The sequence below is a fragment of the Squalius cephalus genome, assembly GCF_949319135.1.
Source record: "Squalius cephalus genome assembly, chromosome: 13".
NCBI lineage: Eukaryota > Metazoa > Chordata > Actinopteri > Cypriniformes > Leuciscidae > Squalius > Squalius cephalus.
In genome coordinates, this window is record NC_137134.1 from 22,202,860 (window position 1) to 22,223,234 (window position 20,375).

The 20,375-nt window shown below is 35.0% G+C and overlaps 1 protein-coding gene across 1 annotated transcript in view; it reads left to right on the plus strand.

The window, feature by feature from the left end:
• The window catches only part of lrp1ba (low density lipoprotein receptor-related protein 1Ba), a 228,690-nt gene that overhangs the window by 171,878 nt on the left and 36,437 nt on the right, over positions 1–20,375 (plus strand). Inside the window, exons 58-67 of the mRNA XM_079889543.1 lie at positions 1,673–1,795; positions 4,493–4,674; positions 4,758–4,957; positions 5,039–5,227; positions 5,340–5,488; positions 5,625–5,718; positions 7,324–7,440; positions 7,529–7,648; positions 9,391–9,510; positions 14,664–14,780. Of these exons, the coding sequence (XP_079745669.1) occupies positions 1,673–1,795; positions 4,493–4,674; positions 4,758–4,957; positions 5,039–5,227; positions 5,340–5,488; positions 5,625–5,718; positions 7,324–7,440; positions 7,529–7,648; positions 9,391–9,510; positions 14,664–14,780 (1,411 nt within the window). The remainder of the gene's footprint in view (positions 1–1,672; positions 1,796–4,492; positions 4,675–4,757; positions 4,958–5,038; positions 5,228–5,339; positions 5,489–5,624; positions 5,719–7,323; positions 7,441–7,528; positions 7,649–9,390; positions 9,511–14,663; positions 14,781–20,375) is intronic.

The window sequence follows — 20,375 nt, forward strand, 5'->3', positions numbered from 1 at the left end:
CACATGCTCAGAGCATATGGAGATTAATGTAGACATACCATCCAAATGCTCAGAGGGAAGCACAGTATCAAGAGCCACCTGTGATGCTTTATAGAAATTCGCAAGCTCAGCTTGAGTCTGAAACAGCGTTTTAGACTCTTGATTGGCGTGGATATAGACGCCTGGGAATATTTGCACGCGGAAAAGGTCATATTGTGACTGGAATCATAACTATTCCTTCTTAAATGTTGATGAAAAAGTGTAAATTATGGCTCCTTTAATCATTCCTAGCTAGTAAATATATCATCACCGTAGTTGATATTAATGAACACAATCAGTTATAGTCTTTAAATCTGTATGAAGTCCCTTGTCAGTGCAAAAGGAACCGTGACGGATATGGCTTTGAAGGGACCGTCGGATAAGAACCCCTCTCACGGCACCGTGTGTGAAGAGATTGAGCGGCTTGCTATCGAAGGAGTAGTTAAAAATGCACGCTTGGGTTGATTCATCAGTCAGGGACTCCATCAGTTTGATTTAAAAGGTCTAGTCCAGCAAATTAGATCTGAACGCGGCGGGTGGTTTTGAGACAACGAGGCAGAGCGACAGGAGAATGTGAGAGACCCCTACTGAGAAAGTGATTGGCTCCGGTCTTAGCAGTGCATGATGGGAAGTTTCTGTCAGACGGAAGTCTCGCTCTTATTTTTAACGAATGTAGTGAAAATAAAAAGCCAATGAGACAGGTATCGAGAAAGCGGCTAGATGATGCTATAATGAGTCTTGGACTTGCTGTTTGATGTTGTTTTTTTTTGTTTTTTTTATTAACTTTTATAAAGGTCTTTTGTTTGCTTAAATGAAATACTTTGAATGGATTTGATGGATTTGAAAACATTGAATGATTTAGAGACGTGGCCTAGCAAATAGTGTTCATTGGCTTGCAATGTTTTCTGATTGTAAACTTCTCCATCGCTTTCTGTCCTCTTTATACTCACGTTCTCTTCAATTTTATTAAATTAAATTAATAATAAATGACATTATTATATTATAACACAATTTTTTACATTTGAAGCATTTAAATTCATTTAATAATTTAAAGTTTTTATGTAAAAAATGGTAGACTGTGAACAGAAAAACTGGAAACATTTTAATTAAATTACATGAAGCTCTAAACCCTTATCTAAAATCAAATAAAAATAAATTATTTCTAATTTCCATTAATACAAAATTAATAGTTATGTTCAGTGATATTGTAGTATTATTATTTATATACTATTATATTATTTATTAATCATTTGAATTAGCCTTTACTTTGATATTTTAATTCCAGTTTAAGTTTTAGTAATTTTATGTGCTTTTTGTCATTTTGTTAGTTTTCATTTTTAAAATATTTATATTTAGTCTTCTATAGCTCTTTAGTCTATATTTAGTACTTCGACTTATTTTCCTTCAGTTACTGTAGTTGTCAATTTTCATTTTTTAAGTTTTAGTTTTTCATCTAATATTTATATTTTAAAGTTTTTATTAAAGACAGATGGCCTGGATCTCACTATTTCAATATTAATCTTCAGGTGAAGTGCAAAGTGAGAATGTATCCACTATTCAATTTTTTTTTTACTTACTGAGTCTCTCTTTAAAACCCCATATGTCAATCTCACACTTTGACTGTCTCTCTCTCTTTGTCTTTCTCTCTCTGCAGGGACTCAGTAATGTCATCTCTCTAGACTTTGACTACAGGAAAGAGTTGATCTATTGGATTGACACTAGCAGACCCAGCGGACGCCGAATAAACAGAATGCGCCTGAATGGAAGTGACCTCAAGGTACATCCATGAGAATGTGTGTGTGTTTGTGCTAAATTTACTCTTGAAATCACCCAGAATTGCCCAGATTGACATATGCAAATACCCTCTGCCCCTGGGTAAATTTGATTCACGTCACCTCTTTACGGGGGCAATTTATATTGTGTAATTGATGGATTCCAATAGGGAAAAAGCAGACACTTTCGCATTACTCCAACAAATAAATAAAAGCTTATTTGATTTTTTCCCCCCTTTCTAAGAATAACTGGTATTTCTGGTATGAAATGAGCCAGGTTTGCAATGACAGACAGTGCAATGTGTGTGTATGTGTGAGGCTGTATGTCTACTCACTTCACTTCATCAATGCCCTTGTGTATATTACTCAGGGCAGAAAACGGGCATAGTGTGCCAGCCTTGCCCTGCTGGGCCGCCAGAGCTCGTTATGTTTAATATCGAGCCATAATGGCTCATTAAGCTTGATTGAACTTTGGATCTTGAACTGATTTATGATAGTTTGCTATAGTACAGAGAGAAAAGAGAGAGAGAGAAAGACCTTCTGCGAAGGCAATGAAGTTAGGTGATAAAAGCCACTCTCAATGTTAGAGTTAAAGGCAAAATGAATCCACAATAGATAATGGGGCTTTTTTTCATAGGACATTGATGAAAAGAATATGATAAATATATAAAACAAAAGATTCAGAGAGTGATTCAATGACATTGCTGGGGTAGGTAAAAAAAAAAAAAAAGCTAGCAAATGTGTTTGGAATTCTTCTTTTTCTTTTTTTTTTGACAATTCTTCACATTTTGTCGGCCAAAATGTGTGTGCAGTTTTAATGGTTTCATCTAAAATCGCTTACTTCCTTACTATATAGTAATCCAAAAACAGACAAAAGTAGTATATTTCCGAATTCACAGTACTCATAAAAGAGTAAGCACCCTGATGACCTACTACTTCCGGCGAGATTCTGAAGTGTGCATTTGATGGACACTTTACTTTCCCATGATGCCACGGGAGAGGATGAATGGAAGCAAAGTGACGCAACTGATGCTGGTAGGTCACATGATAATGACCGCAAAATACTTTTAAGCGGTTATGAATTATTCAAAATAAGTACCTACTCAAAAGAGAGAATGCAATTTCGGACCCAGCCAAATATTTTTAATAAGATTAGTTGTTAGTGAGTATTTTTAGTCAATAATGTCTGCTTTTTTATTTTAATTAAGCTTAAATGTTATGTAAATTATGAGAATTGTCCCATGCAAACAAATTTTTTGGGGGCATGTTTGCGTCAATACCGGATTTGCATACCACATTTTTTGGAAAATAAGTGACATTTTTTAAATTGAATTATGTAAATAATGTAAAATACCGGTAAATAAAACAAAATGTTTACAAACATTATAAACCGTGTAAACATGTATTTTCGTTCACCCTACTCCACAACAAATTCTTTAAATTTAACGGTATTCAGAATGAAAAATGTAAGTATAAAACAAACATAAATTATAGTGACATTCATTATAAACAACTTTTACTATATACGGCAAGCCCAGACAAATTTATTTCAATCGAAACTGAAACTATTCAAATGAACTTGAGCTTATGTACCTCTCTCACTCAGCACAAATGCTCACCATTAATCGCATTACATAAGTCTTTGGAATACAAGTCGCAGAATGTTTCAGATGATAAACGTGACTTATGTTTTAGAAAATACAGTAATTGCTTCTAAATCGTCATAGAATCTGGTGCTAAAACATCATAGAGAGCAGGTGCAAATAATTGACTTAACATAATTGTATTCATCAATCTTGTTGCTATTTGTTGCTTTCCCAGTTCAAAATTATATCCACTTTCACCCCATGGTGTATTCCTAACATTCACCTGAAGATGCTAGTTTTCCTGATGAGCACAGCATCAAGAAAACCTGTAATGTCAAAATTCATCACGGCTAGGCTAGTTTTAATTAGCGCTGATGGTACAACCCAGTCTGAGGCAAAATGTCTTTAATGTTCATCTCTAATGTTCATCAGCTTGCCGAATGTTACTCTTACTCTTAAAGCGCTAGGCAGGGGGCACCAGCAACCAAGAGCGAAAATGATTAAAAGCACGGGATTGTCTGCCAGCTGGGAAGAGTATTGTTTATGCCAAACAGGCAGTTTCTGTGATCAGTATGAGAAGTGAAATGATGTGAAGTGCATTTTTTTTGTGTAAAACTTCTTCATTTTGGAACTTTTCTTGTCATTTTCTGGGAGTTTGAAGTTCCGTTAATGAGCAGTCATGTAGCCTGCTGATAATTAGCAATGTTGACTTTTATTTGTTTTGTTCGAGAAAACATAGACTACATTTTATCCAACGTTTATGACTTTATTGAATGCTGTTGTTGTTGCAGTCGAACGCTGGCTAATGTGCTGGCTAACTGCCATTCTTAGCAAGTGAGTGCCAGAATTGGGATTATAATACAAATTTTTTGGTTTGTTTTTTGTTTGTTTTCCTTTATTCTGTTAAATAGTAGCATTTCAATTCTACTACTCTTCTTGATTCTACTTACTTTTATAAGACTGTACGTCAGCAAGCAAAATACAGCTGCATCTCACACTTGCCATTCTGAGCTTTTCTTCCAGGAAGCGTTTGTTCCCTGTGGCAATAGCTGTGGATAAGTCCATGAGAATAACCAGCCAAAAGAGACCAACTGTGCTTGACTGGTGTTTTCTCAGGTGGTTCACAGGACTTCAGTCCCCAGTGCTCTCGCTGTCGACTGGATAGGCAAGAACTTGTACTGGTGTGACGGCGAGAGAAAGACCCTAGAGGTGGCGAAAGCTAATGGACTCTACCCGACCGTACTGCTGAGGTCAGGATTGAGAAATCCAACCGCTCTGGCTCTCGACTCTCTGACGGGGTAAATGATGCTTAATATTGCTTATGATCCGCAATCCCACAATACCTTTAAGCATTGCACCTTTTATTCCCATTGGGCCTTAGATATGTGTTCTGGATCGACTGCTGCGAGCAGTCCCAAATTGGACGGATCGGGATGGACGGCAACAAGCCACGTGTCATAATTGATACAGAAATACGTGCTCCCTCAGCCTTGACCATTGACCACATCAACAAAAGGATCTACTGGGCTGATGAGAACCATATCTTATTTTCGAATATGGATGGGACAAAAAGACACAAAGGTAAGCGCTGTCTCGTCTCGTATCAAATCCCGTCTTGTCTCCAATTGTCCTCGATAAGATTCTCTTAATTCAAATTTCCAGTCCCCATCAAGGACATAGGTGGCGTAACCGGTCTCGCATTGTTTGAGGACTTCATCTACTGGAGCGACCAGAAGTCGAAAACCCTCAGTAGCTCTCACAAGACGTCCGGCGGCCAATATACTGAACTCCTCAGCTCCTGGCAGACCATTCGAGACATTAAAGTCTACCATCCGCTCCGACAGCCTGACGGTATTACAGCGAGAAGCTCTTCTGTCAGCTTGGATAAGTCTTCAGGGCTTAGAGTCAGGACTTTCATGTTGTTTTGGGCTTGTTTTTTTTATTGTTTGTTGTTTGTCCTCAGTGCCAAAGCATCAGTGTCAGGTGACTAATGGAGGGTGCAGTCACCTATGCCTTCTTTCCCCTGGTGGGGGATACAAGTGTGCCTGCCCTACACACTTCTACCTGGCAAACGACAACAAAACCTGTCTGTCTAACTGCACCGCTAGCCAGGTGCGACTTACTAATTACTTCAGGAGCCTGGATTTCACTGTAGCTCAACTACTCTTGGCACCACTTTCACCTACCAATTATATCCAGTGTGCTACTCAATAAATAGTTATTCAAAAGATTATTTCTCTGTGTGTAGTTCCGCTGTGGTACGGATGAGTGTATCCCCTTCTGGTGGAAATGCGACACAGTGGACGACTGCGGAGACGGATCCGACGAGCCGGCAGATTGCCGTAAGTAACCAAACATGGTGGCAAACAGCAAAACTGAGCAATACCAGTGAAAAATACGTTATTATAGCACATTGTAGTGTTGTTACAACTCACAATCTAGTAAGCTGCCTACCTAGAGAGCCTTTTAAGGGATAGTTGGAGAGGTTTATATTACTTGTATGCACACTACCTCGCAAGGCATTTTCAGACAAAAGACATTTTGACATTTTGCAAGACCAATCATGCCAATCATGTATTTCATTCAATAATGTTAAGCCTAATCGAAAATGTACTGTTTTACAGTGTGTTAATGTTGCGTTATTATCTTAACAACATGCTTACATCGCACTCTGTTGGAATCGGTTCTGATTTGCTTCTTTGTTGGTAGTAGACAGCGAGAAAAGCTCTCAGGGTTGATATTGTTAACAGAAAGGAAAATGTGAATCTTTAAGTGACTCCACAATCAACCACCATTTCTTTAAACTCAGCTGAAAGAAAGAAATCCTTTAGACACTTGAGGCATTTCTTTCATGAGTTGAGAACAGGAAAAAAAATTTGTCACAACTTATTCCTGTAATTTTCATTGCCGGTTCATGGAGCGATTATTTTTGAATAAAGATTAGTCTGTCATCAAGGTTATATTCAAGTGTATTGCATATCCCACTGAGTGAGTCATTTGTAATTTAGCAGGGGTTCTTTGATTGAGAGGTGAATTGTCTAATTTACTGCGAAGAGTTGCAGAAATGGATCAGGTCGTAAAGAAGTTGGTATCTCAACTAGCAGTTTATTGCATATTGAGATGCTATAGAGATGCTATAGAGATGTCAAGGCTGACATCAAACAAAAGGGATTTGCATGTGTTCCAGGAGAAAAATTTCTTTCTGTACAATGTGTCTGGCTTTTTGTCTGTTTTATCTCTCTTTCAACTTTGTTTCGCTCATTTAGCTGAGGGGTTGCTCATTTACTTGTTTATTCACTTGTTCTTTGTTATTACTTTGTTCTTTTTGTTTGTCTGTTCATTCGTTCATTCTCTGTTTTGCTGTCTTTCAATTGTTCTGTTTGTTTGTTTGTTTGTTTGTTTGTTCACTCTTTGCTTTTTTTGTTTATTTGTTCATTCTGTTTGTCTTTGAATATTTATGTTTGTCTGTGTCATTTGTTTATTTACTTGTTTATTCTGATTTTTTTGTTTGTTTGTTCATTTACTCAATCTGTGTTCTTTGTTCGTTATTTTTCAACCTTTTTGTCTTCATTTCATGTAGTCTTAGTTTTGTTTGTCTTTCTGTCTTTCATTTTAAACTTTTATTTGTTTTTTGTTTTTTTGTCTTACCTTTTCTGTCTTTCTTTCATTTATTTTTTTACCCTCTTTCTTTTTTGTTTGCTTGTTTATTGTTTGTTTCTTTCTTTCTTTCTTTTTTTTGGTGTATTTACCCATTCATTCACTTATTCTTTGTTTTATTCTTCTGTCCATCTTTCTTTCATTAATTTGTTTGTTCATTCAGTCATTATGTGTTCTTTCTTCATTACATTTGTTTGTTCATTATTTTCCTTTCTTTCAACCTTTTTTTTTTTTTTTCAACCTTTCTTTTGTTTGTTTGTTTATTCATTTGTCGTTTCTTTCGCTCGCAGCGGAATTTAAATGCCAACCCGGAAGGTTCCAGTGCGGAACGGGTTTGTGCGCCCTCCCTCCCTTCATCTGTGATGGAGAGAATGACTGCGGAGACAACTCAGATGAAGCCAACTGTGGTAATTATAGATTGATGGATGGATAAATGGAGACCAAGCATAATGCCGTATGATGTACAAAGATGTCCTTGTTTGCATATGCTTTCAGACTCCTATATCTGCCTGTCTGGCCAGTTTAAGTGCACACAGAGACAGAAATGCATCCCTATAAACCTGCGCTGTAACGGACAAGACGACTGCGGAGATGGTGAAGATGAAACTGATTGCCGTAAGAGATAATAGGACTCCTTCTTTCTCTCTTTCAGGTTTGAAGTGGACCGACCGTGAACGCCAGTTGTTTGCATTTTCGCATTAAAAAACCTCAGCAAAGCTAGATTTCGCTTCAAATCTCTTTCTATATGTCCTCAGAATGTATTTATTGGCCTGTGAAGGTCAAACTCAGACAGATTCAACAAAATGTTTGAAAAGTTTGAATCAGTTTATGAGTCTGATAAACCTTGCCGGAAGTTTATTTTGCTTTCTGATTACTTTCCGGCAGAACGCTTTAGATGCAATTATTTGAAGGAAATGTAGGACAGCAAGAAGAAAGGTGTGAAATGAGTAAAGAGAAAGCAATGTAGACTTGCTAACCAGGAAGCTTAGAAGCTATCTTGTGTCACCTTCAAAAATCAAGCAGGAGTAATCGTTACTTTCTACGATGGTGATCGAATCCTTGTCCAAATGCAAGTCTTATTTTAGGTGGCAGTATAGAAGGAGGAGACTGGCAGAAGTTAATACTCTCGCTCAGATCAGAATCCTTCATTTGAAGCCACAGCAGGGGCCTAATTTCTCACTGCTCCCTGGAGTCGAGCATCTGGCTGGGTTTTGATAAGACGCCCGGCTCTGGTACGCCCCTTATGGGGGAGCGAAGAAGAGAAGCTGTCTGTCTTCTCCGAGAGAGAATCAGAAAGATAGAAGTTAAAAACGAGGAAAATCATTAACAGCATTGCATGGGACGGAGCCTGGAGGGTCCCCAGAACTCTAAGAGGCTTTTGAGGGGGTCTGACAGTGTCTTGGATCCAGGGGAGCTGAGCTCAGCCCAGGGCACTGATTAGCCAAACAGAGGGAGGGTTTAACAGGGATAATCGCATATGGAGCATGGCATTAGAGGCCGGCTTTAGACCTCCCCCCTCCAAGGAGGGAGAGCGCTGTGGGTCAGGATTGCCGCTTGTACCGCCGGGAATGCCGGATCTAGGCTTAGCTTAGCGCTCTGAAAACAGAGATGTGAGGGTAAAGAAACTGTGGTTAGTTAGACCACCTGGGCACAATCTTGTTTGACTTGTTTTATTATGAATTAATCATGCTTTGCAATGTTTAAAATGTTCAGAAATGAATCCAGGTGAACCTTACAAAAACTCTCCAGGGATATGTTTTTTATAGTTGAGCCATAATTTAACCTCAAATTCAAATTCAAAAGAAAGCAAGCAATAACATGCATTATGTAGAAAATAATGGCCATGTTCATGTAGCGATATATCATTATGTAATTAAAAGAAAAAAACACGATAAAGTTACAAGCACCACTAACTTCTCAAGGAGCGAGTGTTTTACAATGCCGAGAGTGTTGTGTTTTTCCATATTAACAGTCAGCACCAAAAACCCTCTCTAAGAAATCCTTACTCTTAATTCCTCTCATTTAAAGCTTCACCGCTACAGCCATCAAAGCAGCACTTGTGTGCAAATTCACCTCCTTATATACAATCAATTGCAAGACAATCACTGTCGGACTTCAAACCACCTGCTGCGAGCAATGTTCCTGCTATTACGCACAATCTATGAGTTTATTTCTGAGGTGTTGTGGGGAGATTAAAAGACCGCATTCTGCAGTCTGTTACTGATTCTTTAAGGTTCTACTCCCTCCTGGTGTTTCAAAAAGTGTTGAGTAGAATAAAGGCTCAGCAACTTTCGAATACGAATTGAGATTATTCATCTTCTCAAAGTTTTGATCACATGATGTCCTTATTTCTCCAGCCGAGAACACTTGCTCGCCGTCCCAGTTTCAATGTAAGACCACAATGCACTGCATCTCCAAGCTGTGGGTGTGCGACGAGGACCCCGACTGCGCCGACGGCTCGGACGAGGCCAACTGCGGTGAGTCCGTCGACGTCATTACCTCACGCTCATCATCACGTCCAGAAATATCCTCGTTAAAATGCAGAGCAATTTCCTGCAAGTCAAAACTCCTAAAACATTCCATTTGCTTTAATTTTGCACCGACTGTTTACCCAGAGGGCTGACTCAGATGAATAAAGATAGCTTTCATAACAGAGTTCTTGGAGTTCTTACTCTAATCTTGAGGTTTTGTGGATAAGCTAGTGCGCTAAGAGACGTTTTGCCGAAAACTGTCCAACCAAGCGCTAATGTGTTCTCAGGGCGAGGGTTGTCAGGTTGCATTGTGTTTGCTTTATGAGCAGCTAACCGATTAGCCTTCTCCATCGGGCCCAGAATGGAACATTTAGTGTACCATAATTATGCAGATTCTTTGGTTTTCCTCAGTTTTTAAAGAGCAGTGTTCCTCTGTAATGAGAACTGGATTCAAGTAAAGCAGCCGCTTTGGCTTGTAGACAAAGTGTATTGTTCTGGGGAAAAGGTTCAATGATTGGATGTTGCTCCTTGAGAAGTATCAGCTTGATGCATAGTGCTAAACTGTAGATTTGAAACTCATGCTTTTCCCCATTATTTTTGAATCACGGAAGCTACACCAGATATTTTGCCAAGAGATCTCTATTTATTATTTTTACACATGTGTCAGACAGAGAGAAACATGCATATAAGAATAAGGCTACATGAGAGTTGGTCTTCATTCCAGATTTCTCTGTTCCCCATTTCTCTATCCCCTCACCCCTCATCATGCCAGCTGTAAATGGTTTCTTGGTGTTTCTCTTTCCTTACCCCCCTCATCTCTATGTTTCTCCTTCCTCTCACCCCGTCATGCCTCTATGTTTCTCTGAGTCAGTACAGTAAAGATTGAGCTTATATACACCACTCTGGAACTTACAACTTCCTTGTAGGGTAGAAAAACATGTTGCTTATGTTTAAAAATAGAATTTGTACCTCATGCTTACACATGGTACAATCCACTTTCCATATTAAGAAACTATCCTTCTGAGTATACATTTGTGGTACATTTGCATCAGTTGAAACATTAATTTCCTTGTAAAGAACAACCAACTACACATTTGATGCATCATCATCAGTGGAACATCTCTGCTCAGTGAACGTTACATTGCACACATACCTCAAGCAAAATATATAACTCTCCCATATCACTCATCAACACACATGTACAACTGTCTCTGACTCATAAAATAAATTATGAAATTATTATGAAAATGAATAAAGAAAAATAATACCAAAAAATTACATTAAACAGTAAATTTTTTGTCTTCATAAACTAATGATGTAATACTTTAATAAACATAAAAATTAGGGCTGTCAAACAATTAATCGCGATTAATCGCATCCAAAATAAAAGTTTGTGTTTACATAATATATGTGTGTGTATGGAGTATAATTATTTTCTATATATAAATACACACACATGCATATATATTTAAGAAAAATGTGTTATTTATATATAAAATATTTATATATAATATAAATTATATATAATATAAATATATATACATGCATGTGTGTGTATTTATATATAGAAAATAATTATACACCGTACACACACATATATTATGTAAAAACAAACTTTTATTTTGGATGTGATTAATCGCGATTAATCGTTTGACAGCCCTAATAAAAATACATGCCACACATAAATATTGTGTAATATTTTTTTTAGTTTGTAATTAATTACTATGAATAATTTGAAAATAAAAATTAAACTATATTACAACTATTTTAAAATCGATACAATAAAATAGTATAATTATCATATTGCAAATGTAATTATTTCAATAAAATAATGAAAATATATTTTTATATATATTTTCATTATTTTGTGGCAATTTATTTTTTGTTAGTCTTCATGTATTGCTAGTAATGTCTCTCAATTCAGGTTTGTAATGGCAAGTACAGTATGTGGCATCTTGCCGTGACAAATTGTCTTGCAAATTGTTTTAACTTTATATCAATCTGAAATACTTTTCATAAGTGCTGTCCATTTTGTGTTCAGCACTGATTCTTACCATTTACCTCTCCAAGGGAACACTCTGGCTTTCATTACAGGGAACTTTTAGTGCACCGCAAGAAGAATATTAGCTGAAGTTTGTGATTTTGCCTTTTGGGACTTTCAAGAAAGTTTTCCACTGCAGAATTCTTCTTTAAAGCATATCAAAGTTTTCTTAGTCACCAAAATATACATTTAAATGATATATTATACATAAAGTTGCCTGGTAAGGTACAATGAGACGAAAATGCACTGCAAAATTGTGTGTGTGTGTATATATATATATATATATATATATAATATTGCAATATTTTAACTATTTATTTATTTATTTGTTTTTCCTGTCATAAAGTTTTTAATTAAAATAATTATTTGAATCATCATTTAATTTTTTTATAACGGTATACTTTAACATTACAATATATTAATTTGTTTTTATTTTTATATTTTATTTTTATTTAAAAATAACCCTCAAAAGGCTTTAGTCCTCAATGAGGTTATTTTCTTCTGTAACGATGATTGTTTCTCCGTGTGCGCTGGAATAACGTACGGAAATCCTACGGAATTAAATCTTGGACGATATTGTTATTCTGTAAGATGTATTTCCCTAGGTACTCAACACACTTGTGCACTTTATATCATTGAGAGGATATAATGGAATATTCACATTTACCCAGCATAATACTGTATTGATCTTTAAACATGAGGATCTTTTCTAAGTGCTGAATGTCTATAAGCTGAGTGGAGCTTCATCTTCTAAATAATCAATAACTTACTTACATCTCATTGAAAACAAGTAATTTCCTAACAAGATATTAAGATGAAAAGCATTCACGGGTGAATGCATGAGAGTCAAAGAAGACATCAATAGGGCGTATTGATTGGTTGACTGAGATGGAAAGGGGACCAGGACTTTTAATGGACATTGACATTGGAAATGGTTTTTCTTGATTAGAATCCAGGGCTCTTGAGACTTTTTTTTTTTTTTTTTCCGTAATTTCGCATAGTAATTAAAATAATTAATTGAAATATTGACATTTATTTTTTTATTATTAAATAATTATTAAAGTAATCAGACAAATTATGTAAATATGATATTATTGTTAAATATTAATTATTAATACATTGTATTATATTTTTATATTTCAGTAATTTTGAGTATATTTTTGGATTTTGTATCTTTTAGATTTTTAGTAAATATAAATTGTATTAATCTTTTAGGTTTTATCCTATGCTAAAATGTAATAATGATACAAAATGGTATTAGCATCAGTCATTTAAAATATTTAATACAATTATTACTATTATTATTATTATTAGTAGTAGTAGTAGTAGTAGTAGTAGTATTATGATTGTTGTTATTTTAAGTACTATTACTAATTATTCACTAAAAAATGTAGAAATGTTGATGTATTAGTAGTAATAATAATAAAAATATTACTTGTATTGTTCTAATTATTACTCAAATATTTTATTGAAATAAAAAAAAATATTGTTTCAGCTTATACTAGTTTTAGCCTATACTAATAATATTTTGAATAATTTAAAATAATTATTAAAATATTCCAACTAATTATTCAAACATTTAATTATTATTAAATATTACCTATATAATATTATTAATAATAATAATAATAATAATTAGTATTAGTATTATAAAATGTCTCAAAATATTGATTAATTCATGTTAATGATTTTTATTTATATGTATTATTAGTAGTAGTAGTAGTAATAAAAAATATAATATATTTGATTGTTCTAATAAAAAAAGTCTAATATAAATGTAATTTAATTTTAGCCTATACTACAATATAAACAAAATATAATATCAGTATTTTTTTTTATCACCTTCTCTCTTAATTACTGCTATTAGCATTGGTCATTGAAAAATGCATAATACATGCATAAATGCATAGTACATAATACTACAAATAATTTAGTTTTTCCGTTTGTATCAACAGGTTGTATTAAGAGGGTTATGACTGTCCTAATTCAAAAACATGGTTTTATTATTTAGTTTTGCGTTAGTTTATTGTAGTAGGTTTGTAATCAGAAGAGTTTTTCTTTTTCTTTTTTTCGTCATTGTTTTCCTGCACATTACTGCATGCTCTCATTGGTTGCTCTGGCTTGAATGGCTGAGAGCTGGTTGGATGTGTTTTCCTGTGTCACAACTAAAGATCCACATTAATGTTGTTTCAGAAGAACGGATCATTGGATTGAGCTCTCATGAAACATTCAGCATGCTGCCTCACTCTGACGTATTGAACACCGCTCTTATTTTGTTAGATGTGGCCTCTCACATCACAGCATGATCCTATTTATTTATTTTGAATTATTCACCATGATCTGCCTCACGTTGGCAGCACATCGGCGCAATCTAATTAGCCAAACAATGAATTCATAAAACATATATTGGAATAATCATTCTCTATTTAGTTATAATGAGCAAATCTCTCTAATTTTACCAACCTGAAGGTGATTTGAGCCCTAAAGCCATATTGGGGACAAATCTTAATATTCCAGCAGTGTTCTTGTCAAATTAAAATTCTCTTAATGTCATTTTAAATCGGGGAATTAGCACTCAAACACAGCATTGTGATTGTCAATTAATCATGCATTATGTTCTCATCATCTCTCAAGATAGTTGGATTAGTCGTCGCCGACATTCAGATGAGGGGAAATTGCATTCCTGATTTCCTGTCCTCAAACGAGCTCGGATTAGCATGTTGATTATTTTAGAAAAAGGAAGATGTGATTTACACCATTGTGCTTTTGATTCAGCCTTGTGAGATCCTGGGGGTGTTAAATTTATGGTAAAAACCTGGCAGATTGCCGGAAAAACATTAAACGTTAGTAAACATTTACTATTAAATATTGATATACCAATCTATGTGATAAGCTGAAAACCATCACAAAAAATTCTCATTTTCTATTAAATAATTTAAATTGAATTACGTTTAAATTAAAATTAATTCAGTTTAAGTGTTTTACAGTCTGAATATTGTGGGGGGAAAAAAACTTTTTTTTAAAGTAAAACATAGTTTAGTTTATCTAAGCTATTTATTTTACACAGTAATATTAAGGAGGAAATTCAAATGGACTGTTTGTTTGTTTGCGTATGCAGATGAGAAGACATGCGGGCCGCATGAATTTCGCTGCAAGGACAACAACTGTATACCGGACCACTGGAGGTGTGACGGCCAGAGCGACTGCAGCGACAATTCAGACGAGGAGAACTGCAGTACGTGCTTCTCATTTAACCTTTACAAAGTTATGCTGTGAATAGTTTAACAAACACTTCCTCTGCAGATGATGCTGTCCATAACTTCAAAAACATTAGGAAAAACTAAAGAAAGCAACGCAAGTTTGGTGGAGTTCATTCAAATTGTTGAATGAAAATCCAAATGTGTTTCATTTATATTGTTTGTATTTTGTTTTGCTGGTGTGTTTTGTTAAGTGTAATTGCGTTGTGATGTGTAATGTTTAGTTTCATTGTTTTGTTGAATTGTTGTCTTGTTTAGTTTCGTTGTTTTGTTTTGTTGTGCTGTTGTTTAGTTTTGTTGCACTGTGTTTAGTTTCACTGTTTAGTTGTTTAGTTTAGTTTTGTTGTGCTGTGTTTAGTTTCACTGTTTCGTTGTTTAGTTTTGTTGTGCTGTGTTGTTTAGTTTCACTGTTTTGTTGTGCCGTGTTTAGTTTCACTGTTGTTGTTTAGTTTTGTTGTGCTGTGTTGTTTAGTTTCACTGTTTTGTTGTGCCGTGTTTAGTTTCACTGTTGTTGTTTAGTTAAGTTTTGTTGTGCTGTTGTTTAGTTTGTTGTTTAGTTTTGTTGTGCTTTGCTTTGTTTAGTTTCACTCTTTAGTTGTCTAGTTTAGTTTTGTTGTGCTGTGTTTAGTTTCACCATCTCGCTGTTTAGTTAAGTTTTGTTGTGCTGTGTTTAGTTTCACCGCTTCGTTGTTTAGTTTAGTTTTGTTGTGCTTTGTTTAGTTTCACCGCTTCGTTGTTTAGTTTAGTTTTGTTGTGCTGTGTTTAGTTTCACCGCTTCGTTGTTTAGTTTAGTTTTGTTGTGCTGTGTTTAGTTTCACCGCTTCGTTGTTTAGTTTAGTTTTGTTGTGCTGTGTTTAGTTTCACCGCTTCGTTGTTTAGTTTAGTTTTGTTGTGCTGTGTTTTGTTTCACTGTTTTGTTGTTTAGTTTAGTTTTGTTTTGCTGGTGTGTTTTGTTAAGTGTAATTGTGTTGTGATGTGTAATGTTTAGTTTAGTTTCATTGTTTTGTTGAATTGTTGTCTTGTTTAGTTTCGTTGTTTTGTTTTGTTGTGCTGTTGTTTAGTTTTGTTGCACTGTGTTTAGTTTCACTGTTTAGTTGTTTAGTTTAGTTTTGTTGTGCTGTGTTTAGTTTCACTGTTTCGTTGTTTAGTTTTGTTGTGCTGTGTTTAGTTTTGTTGCACTGTGTTTAGTTTCACTGTTTAGTTGTTTAGTTTAGTTTTGTTGTGCTGTGTTTAGTTTCACTGTTTAGTTGTTTAGTTTAGTTTTGTTGTGCTGTGTTTAGTTTCACTGTTTAGTTGTTTAGTTTAGTTTTGTTGCACTGTGTTTAGTTTCACTCTTTAGTTGTCTAGTTTAGTTTTGTTGTGCTGTGTTTAGTTTCACCATCTCGCTGTTTAGTTAAGTTTTGTTGTGCTGTGTTTTGTTTCACTGTTTTGTTGTTTAGTTTAGTTTTGTTTTGCTGGTGTGTTTTGTTAAGTGTAATTGTGTTGTGATGTGTAATGTTTAGTTTAGTTTCATTGTTTTGTTAAATTGTTGTCTTGTTTAGTTTTGTTGTTTTGTTTTGTTGTGCTGTGTTTAGTTTTGTTGCACTGTGTTTAGTTTCACTGTTTAGTTGTTTAGTTTAGTTTTGTTGTGCTGTGTTTAGTTTCACTGTTTAGTTGTTTAGTTTAGTTTTGTTGTGCTGTGTTTAGTTTCACTGTTTAGTTGTTTAGTTTAGTTTTGTTGCACTGTGTTTAGTTTCACTGTTTAGTTGTTTAGTTTAGTTTTGTTGTGCTGTGTTTAGTTTCACTGTTTTGTTGTGCCGTGTTTTGTTTCACTGTTGTTGTTTAGTTAAGTTTTGTTGTGCTGTTGTTTAGTTTTGTTGTGCTGTGTTTAGTTTCACTCTTTAGTTGTCTAGTTTAGTTTTGTTGTGCTGTGTTTAGTTTCACTCTTTAGTTGTTTAGTTTAGTTTTGTTGTGCTGTGTTTTGTTTCACTGTTTTGTTGTTTTGTTTAGTTTTGTTGTGCTTTTAGTTTCACCGCTTCGTTGTTTAGTTTAGTTTTGTTGTGCTGTGTTTTGTTTCACTGTTTTGTTGTTTAGTTTAGTTTTGTTGTGCTGTGTTTAGTTTCACTGTTTTGTTGTGCCGTGTTTAGTTTCACTGTTGTTGTTTAGTTAAGTTTTGTTGTGCTGTTGTTTAGTTTTTGTTGTTTAGTTTTGTTGTGCTGTGTTGTTTAGTTTCACTGTTTTGTTGTGCCGTGTTTAGTTTCACTGTTGTTGTTTAGTTAAGTTTTGTTGTGCTGTTGTTTAGTTTTTGTTGTTTAGTTTTGTTGTGCTTTGCTTTGTTTAGTTTCACTCTTTAGTTGTCTAGTTTAGTTTTGTTGTGCTGTGTTTAGTTTCACCATCTCGCTGTTTAGTTAAGTTTTGTTGTGCTGTGTTTAGTTTCACCATCTCGCTGTTTAGTTAAGTTTTGTTGTGCTGTGTTTTGTTTCACTGTTTTGTTGTTTAGTTTAGTTTTGTTTTGCTGGTGTGTTTTGTTAAGTGTAATTGTGTTGTGATGTGTAATGTTTAGTTTAGTTTCATTGTTTTGTTAAATTGTTGTCTTGTTTAGTTTTGTTGTTTTGTTTTGTTGTGCTGTGTTTAGTTTTGTTGCACTGTGTTTAGTTTCACTGTTTAGTTGTTTAGTTTAGTTTTGTTGTGCTGTGTTTAGTTTCACTGTTTAGTTGTTTAGTTTAGTTTTGTTGTGCTGTGTTTAGTTTCACTGTTTAGTTGTTTAGTTTAGTTTTGTTGCACTGTGTTTAGTTTCACTGTTTAGTTGTTTAGTTTAGTTTTGTTGTGCCGTGTTTAGTTTCACTGTTTAGTTGTTTAGTTTAGTTTTGTTGTGCTGTGTTTAGTTTCACTGTTTTGTTGTGCCGTGTTTTGTTTCACTGTTGTTGTTTAGTTAAGTTTTGTTGTGCTGTTGTTTAGTTTTGTTGTGCTGTGTTTAGTTTCACTCTTTAGTTGTCTAGTTTAGTTTTGTTGTGCTGTGTTTAGTTTCACTCTTTAGTTGTTTAGTTTAGTTTTGTTGTGCTGTGTTTTGTTTCACTGTTTTGTTGTTTTGTTTAGTTTTGTTGTGCTTTTAGTTTCACCGCTTCGTTGTTTAGTTTAGTTTTGTTGTGCTGTGTTTTGTTTCACTGTTTTGTTGTTTAGTTTAGTTTTGTTGTGCTGTGTTTAGTTTCACTGTTTTGTTGTGCCGTGTTTAGTTTCACTGTTGTTGTTTAGTTAAGTTTTGTTGTGCTGTTGTTTAGTTTTTGTTGTTTAGTTTTGTTGTGCTGTGTTGTTTAGTTTCACTGTTTTGTTGTGCCGTGTTTAGTTTCACTGTTGTTGTTTAGTTAAGTTTTGTTGTGCTGTTGTTTAGTTTTTGTTGTTTAGTTTTGTTGTGCTGTTTAGTTTCACTCTTTAGTTGTTTAGTTTAGTTTTGTTGTGCTGTGTTTAGTTTCACTGTTTTGTTGTTTAGTTTAGTTTTGTTGTGCTGTGTTTAGTTTCACCGCTTCGTTGTTTAGTTTAGTTTTGTTGTGCTGTGTTTAGTTTCACCGCTTCGTTGTTTAGTTTAGTTTTGTTGTGCTGTGTTTAGTTTCACTGTTTTGTCGTGTTGTTATGTTATGCAGTGTTGTTAAGTTTATTTGTGCTGTTTAATTAATTCCATTGTGCTATGTTGATATTTTAGTTGGTGTTTTGAGTTTGTTCGCTTAATTTAGTTACATTGTGTTATTTTGTTTCATTGTTCTGTGTAGTTTAGCTTTGCTTCATTGTGCTGTTCTGTTTGGTTGTGTGTTGTTTAGATGTTTAGTTTTGCTTACTTCATTGTGCTGTATTGTTTAGATTTAGTTTAATAGTTTTTTTTGTAATTCAGGCTAGTTGTTTCACTCTGCTCTGTTTAGTGTAGTTTCAGTGTGCGGTTTTGTTATTTAGTTTAGTTTCATTGTGCTGTTGTGTTTACTATAGTTCAGTTTAATGCAGCGAGCATGCCACAATCTGCTTGTCGTCTTTGACATCTGAGTGCTTTAAATACATGCAGCTTTCACATATTCCTCTTATCCCACTTGGCAACTAGACATACTGTACTACACAGCAGGGTTTCTGAAAACAACAAAATTGGATTTATATCACGCTCCGCAGTGTGTGCCACATAGATGTTGGGTCTTCAGAGAGAGACTTATAAGCTAGGGTGATGTGTCTGTGTGTGGCAGTCATCTTTTTATTTAGTTTGAGTTTCAAACAGTGTCCAAATGTGCTTCATCATTGCGCTCTTGAGTGTGTGTGTGACTGTTGTCTCAAATCTCCATGTTTATTCCCTATTTCGTTCCCTGATGTCTGGGTCATTATGTAGACACAGAGCAATACTCCACTAGTCAAAGAGCTCCTGAAGACCAGTGGATCTCATCACACTTCAACTGCGTCTCGAGCCTCTTGCCTCACACTTTCAAACGCGAGTGTGAGAGAATGAGATTGCCTGTTGATTGCTGTGGAAGTTTATGTGTCGGCCGAGGTAGTGATTATATCAATTTTCCTGAAATGCAGACAGGTATTTTTCTTGTCCTCTTGGTACGTTGCTAACTAGCGTCCACTGGAGTGCAGCTGTATGTTTTTGTCAGCTCTGTGACGTTGATTGACAGTTTAGCGGAAGAAGTGTCCCACTGAATGGCAGAATCGATCTCTCACCCTGATCTGCAATTTGTTTTTAATGGTTGCGGTCCTGTTGCTCCCGGCGTCGGCTCCCGTGATAAACAGCAATGTTTTGCCATCGCCGTGGTTTGTTTTTTCTCCGTGTTGTGGCGTGAGCTCTGTCCATTCATTTACTAGATTACTGAGCCTCTGCCATCATTTCTTCAAAGTTTGATGATGTAAGTCACACTCGTTCTTGCAGAAGAAAACATGAGCATGATTGCCACCTCAGTGATACTGCTTCCCTTTCCTTTTCCCTTGCTGTTCCACCTTAACTTCCTGGTGCTGCTCTTCCTCTTCTGTTTTACCTTTAGTTCCTTTTCCTTTTTTTTTTTTTTTTTTTTCATTTTATTCCATTTTCCCTTTTCCTTCCTATTCCCCTTCCTCTTCCTAGTGATCATCCTTTTTTCCTTTACTGCATTTTAGTTTACATTTCCTTTCTTTTTAGTTTTATTATTATTATTTTATAATTATTTACATTTATTTTACATTTTACATTTTCTTCCATCCTCCTTCCCTTTTCTTTTCCAATCTCTATTCTCTTTCACCTTCCTTTTCCGTCAAATCATTCTCTTCCCCTTCTGTTTCCCATCTGTTTTTCCATTACTTCCTTTACTTTCTCATTTCCTTGCTTTTTCCTGTTCTTCCTGTTTTTTTTTCTTTCTTTCTTTCTTTCTTTCTTTCTTTCTTTCTTTCTTTCTTTCTTTCTTTCTTTCTTTCTTTCTTTGTCTTTCAATTGTTCATTTGTATCCTCCTTTGTTATTTTTCCATTCATTGTTTGCCTCACTCTTTGTTCATGTGTTTTTTTTTTCTGTCATTCATTCGTTTGCTTATTTGTTTGTTCTGTAAGTTTTGTTTTTTTTTATTCAAAGGTAATTCATACATGTTCTTCCTTTATT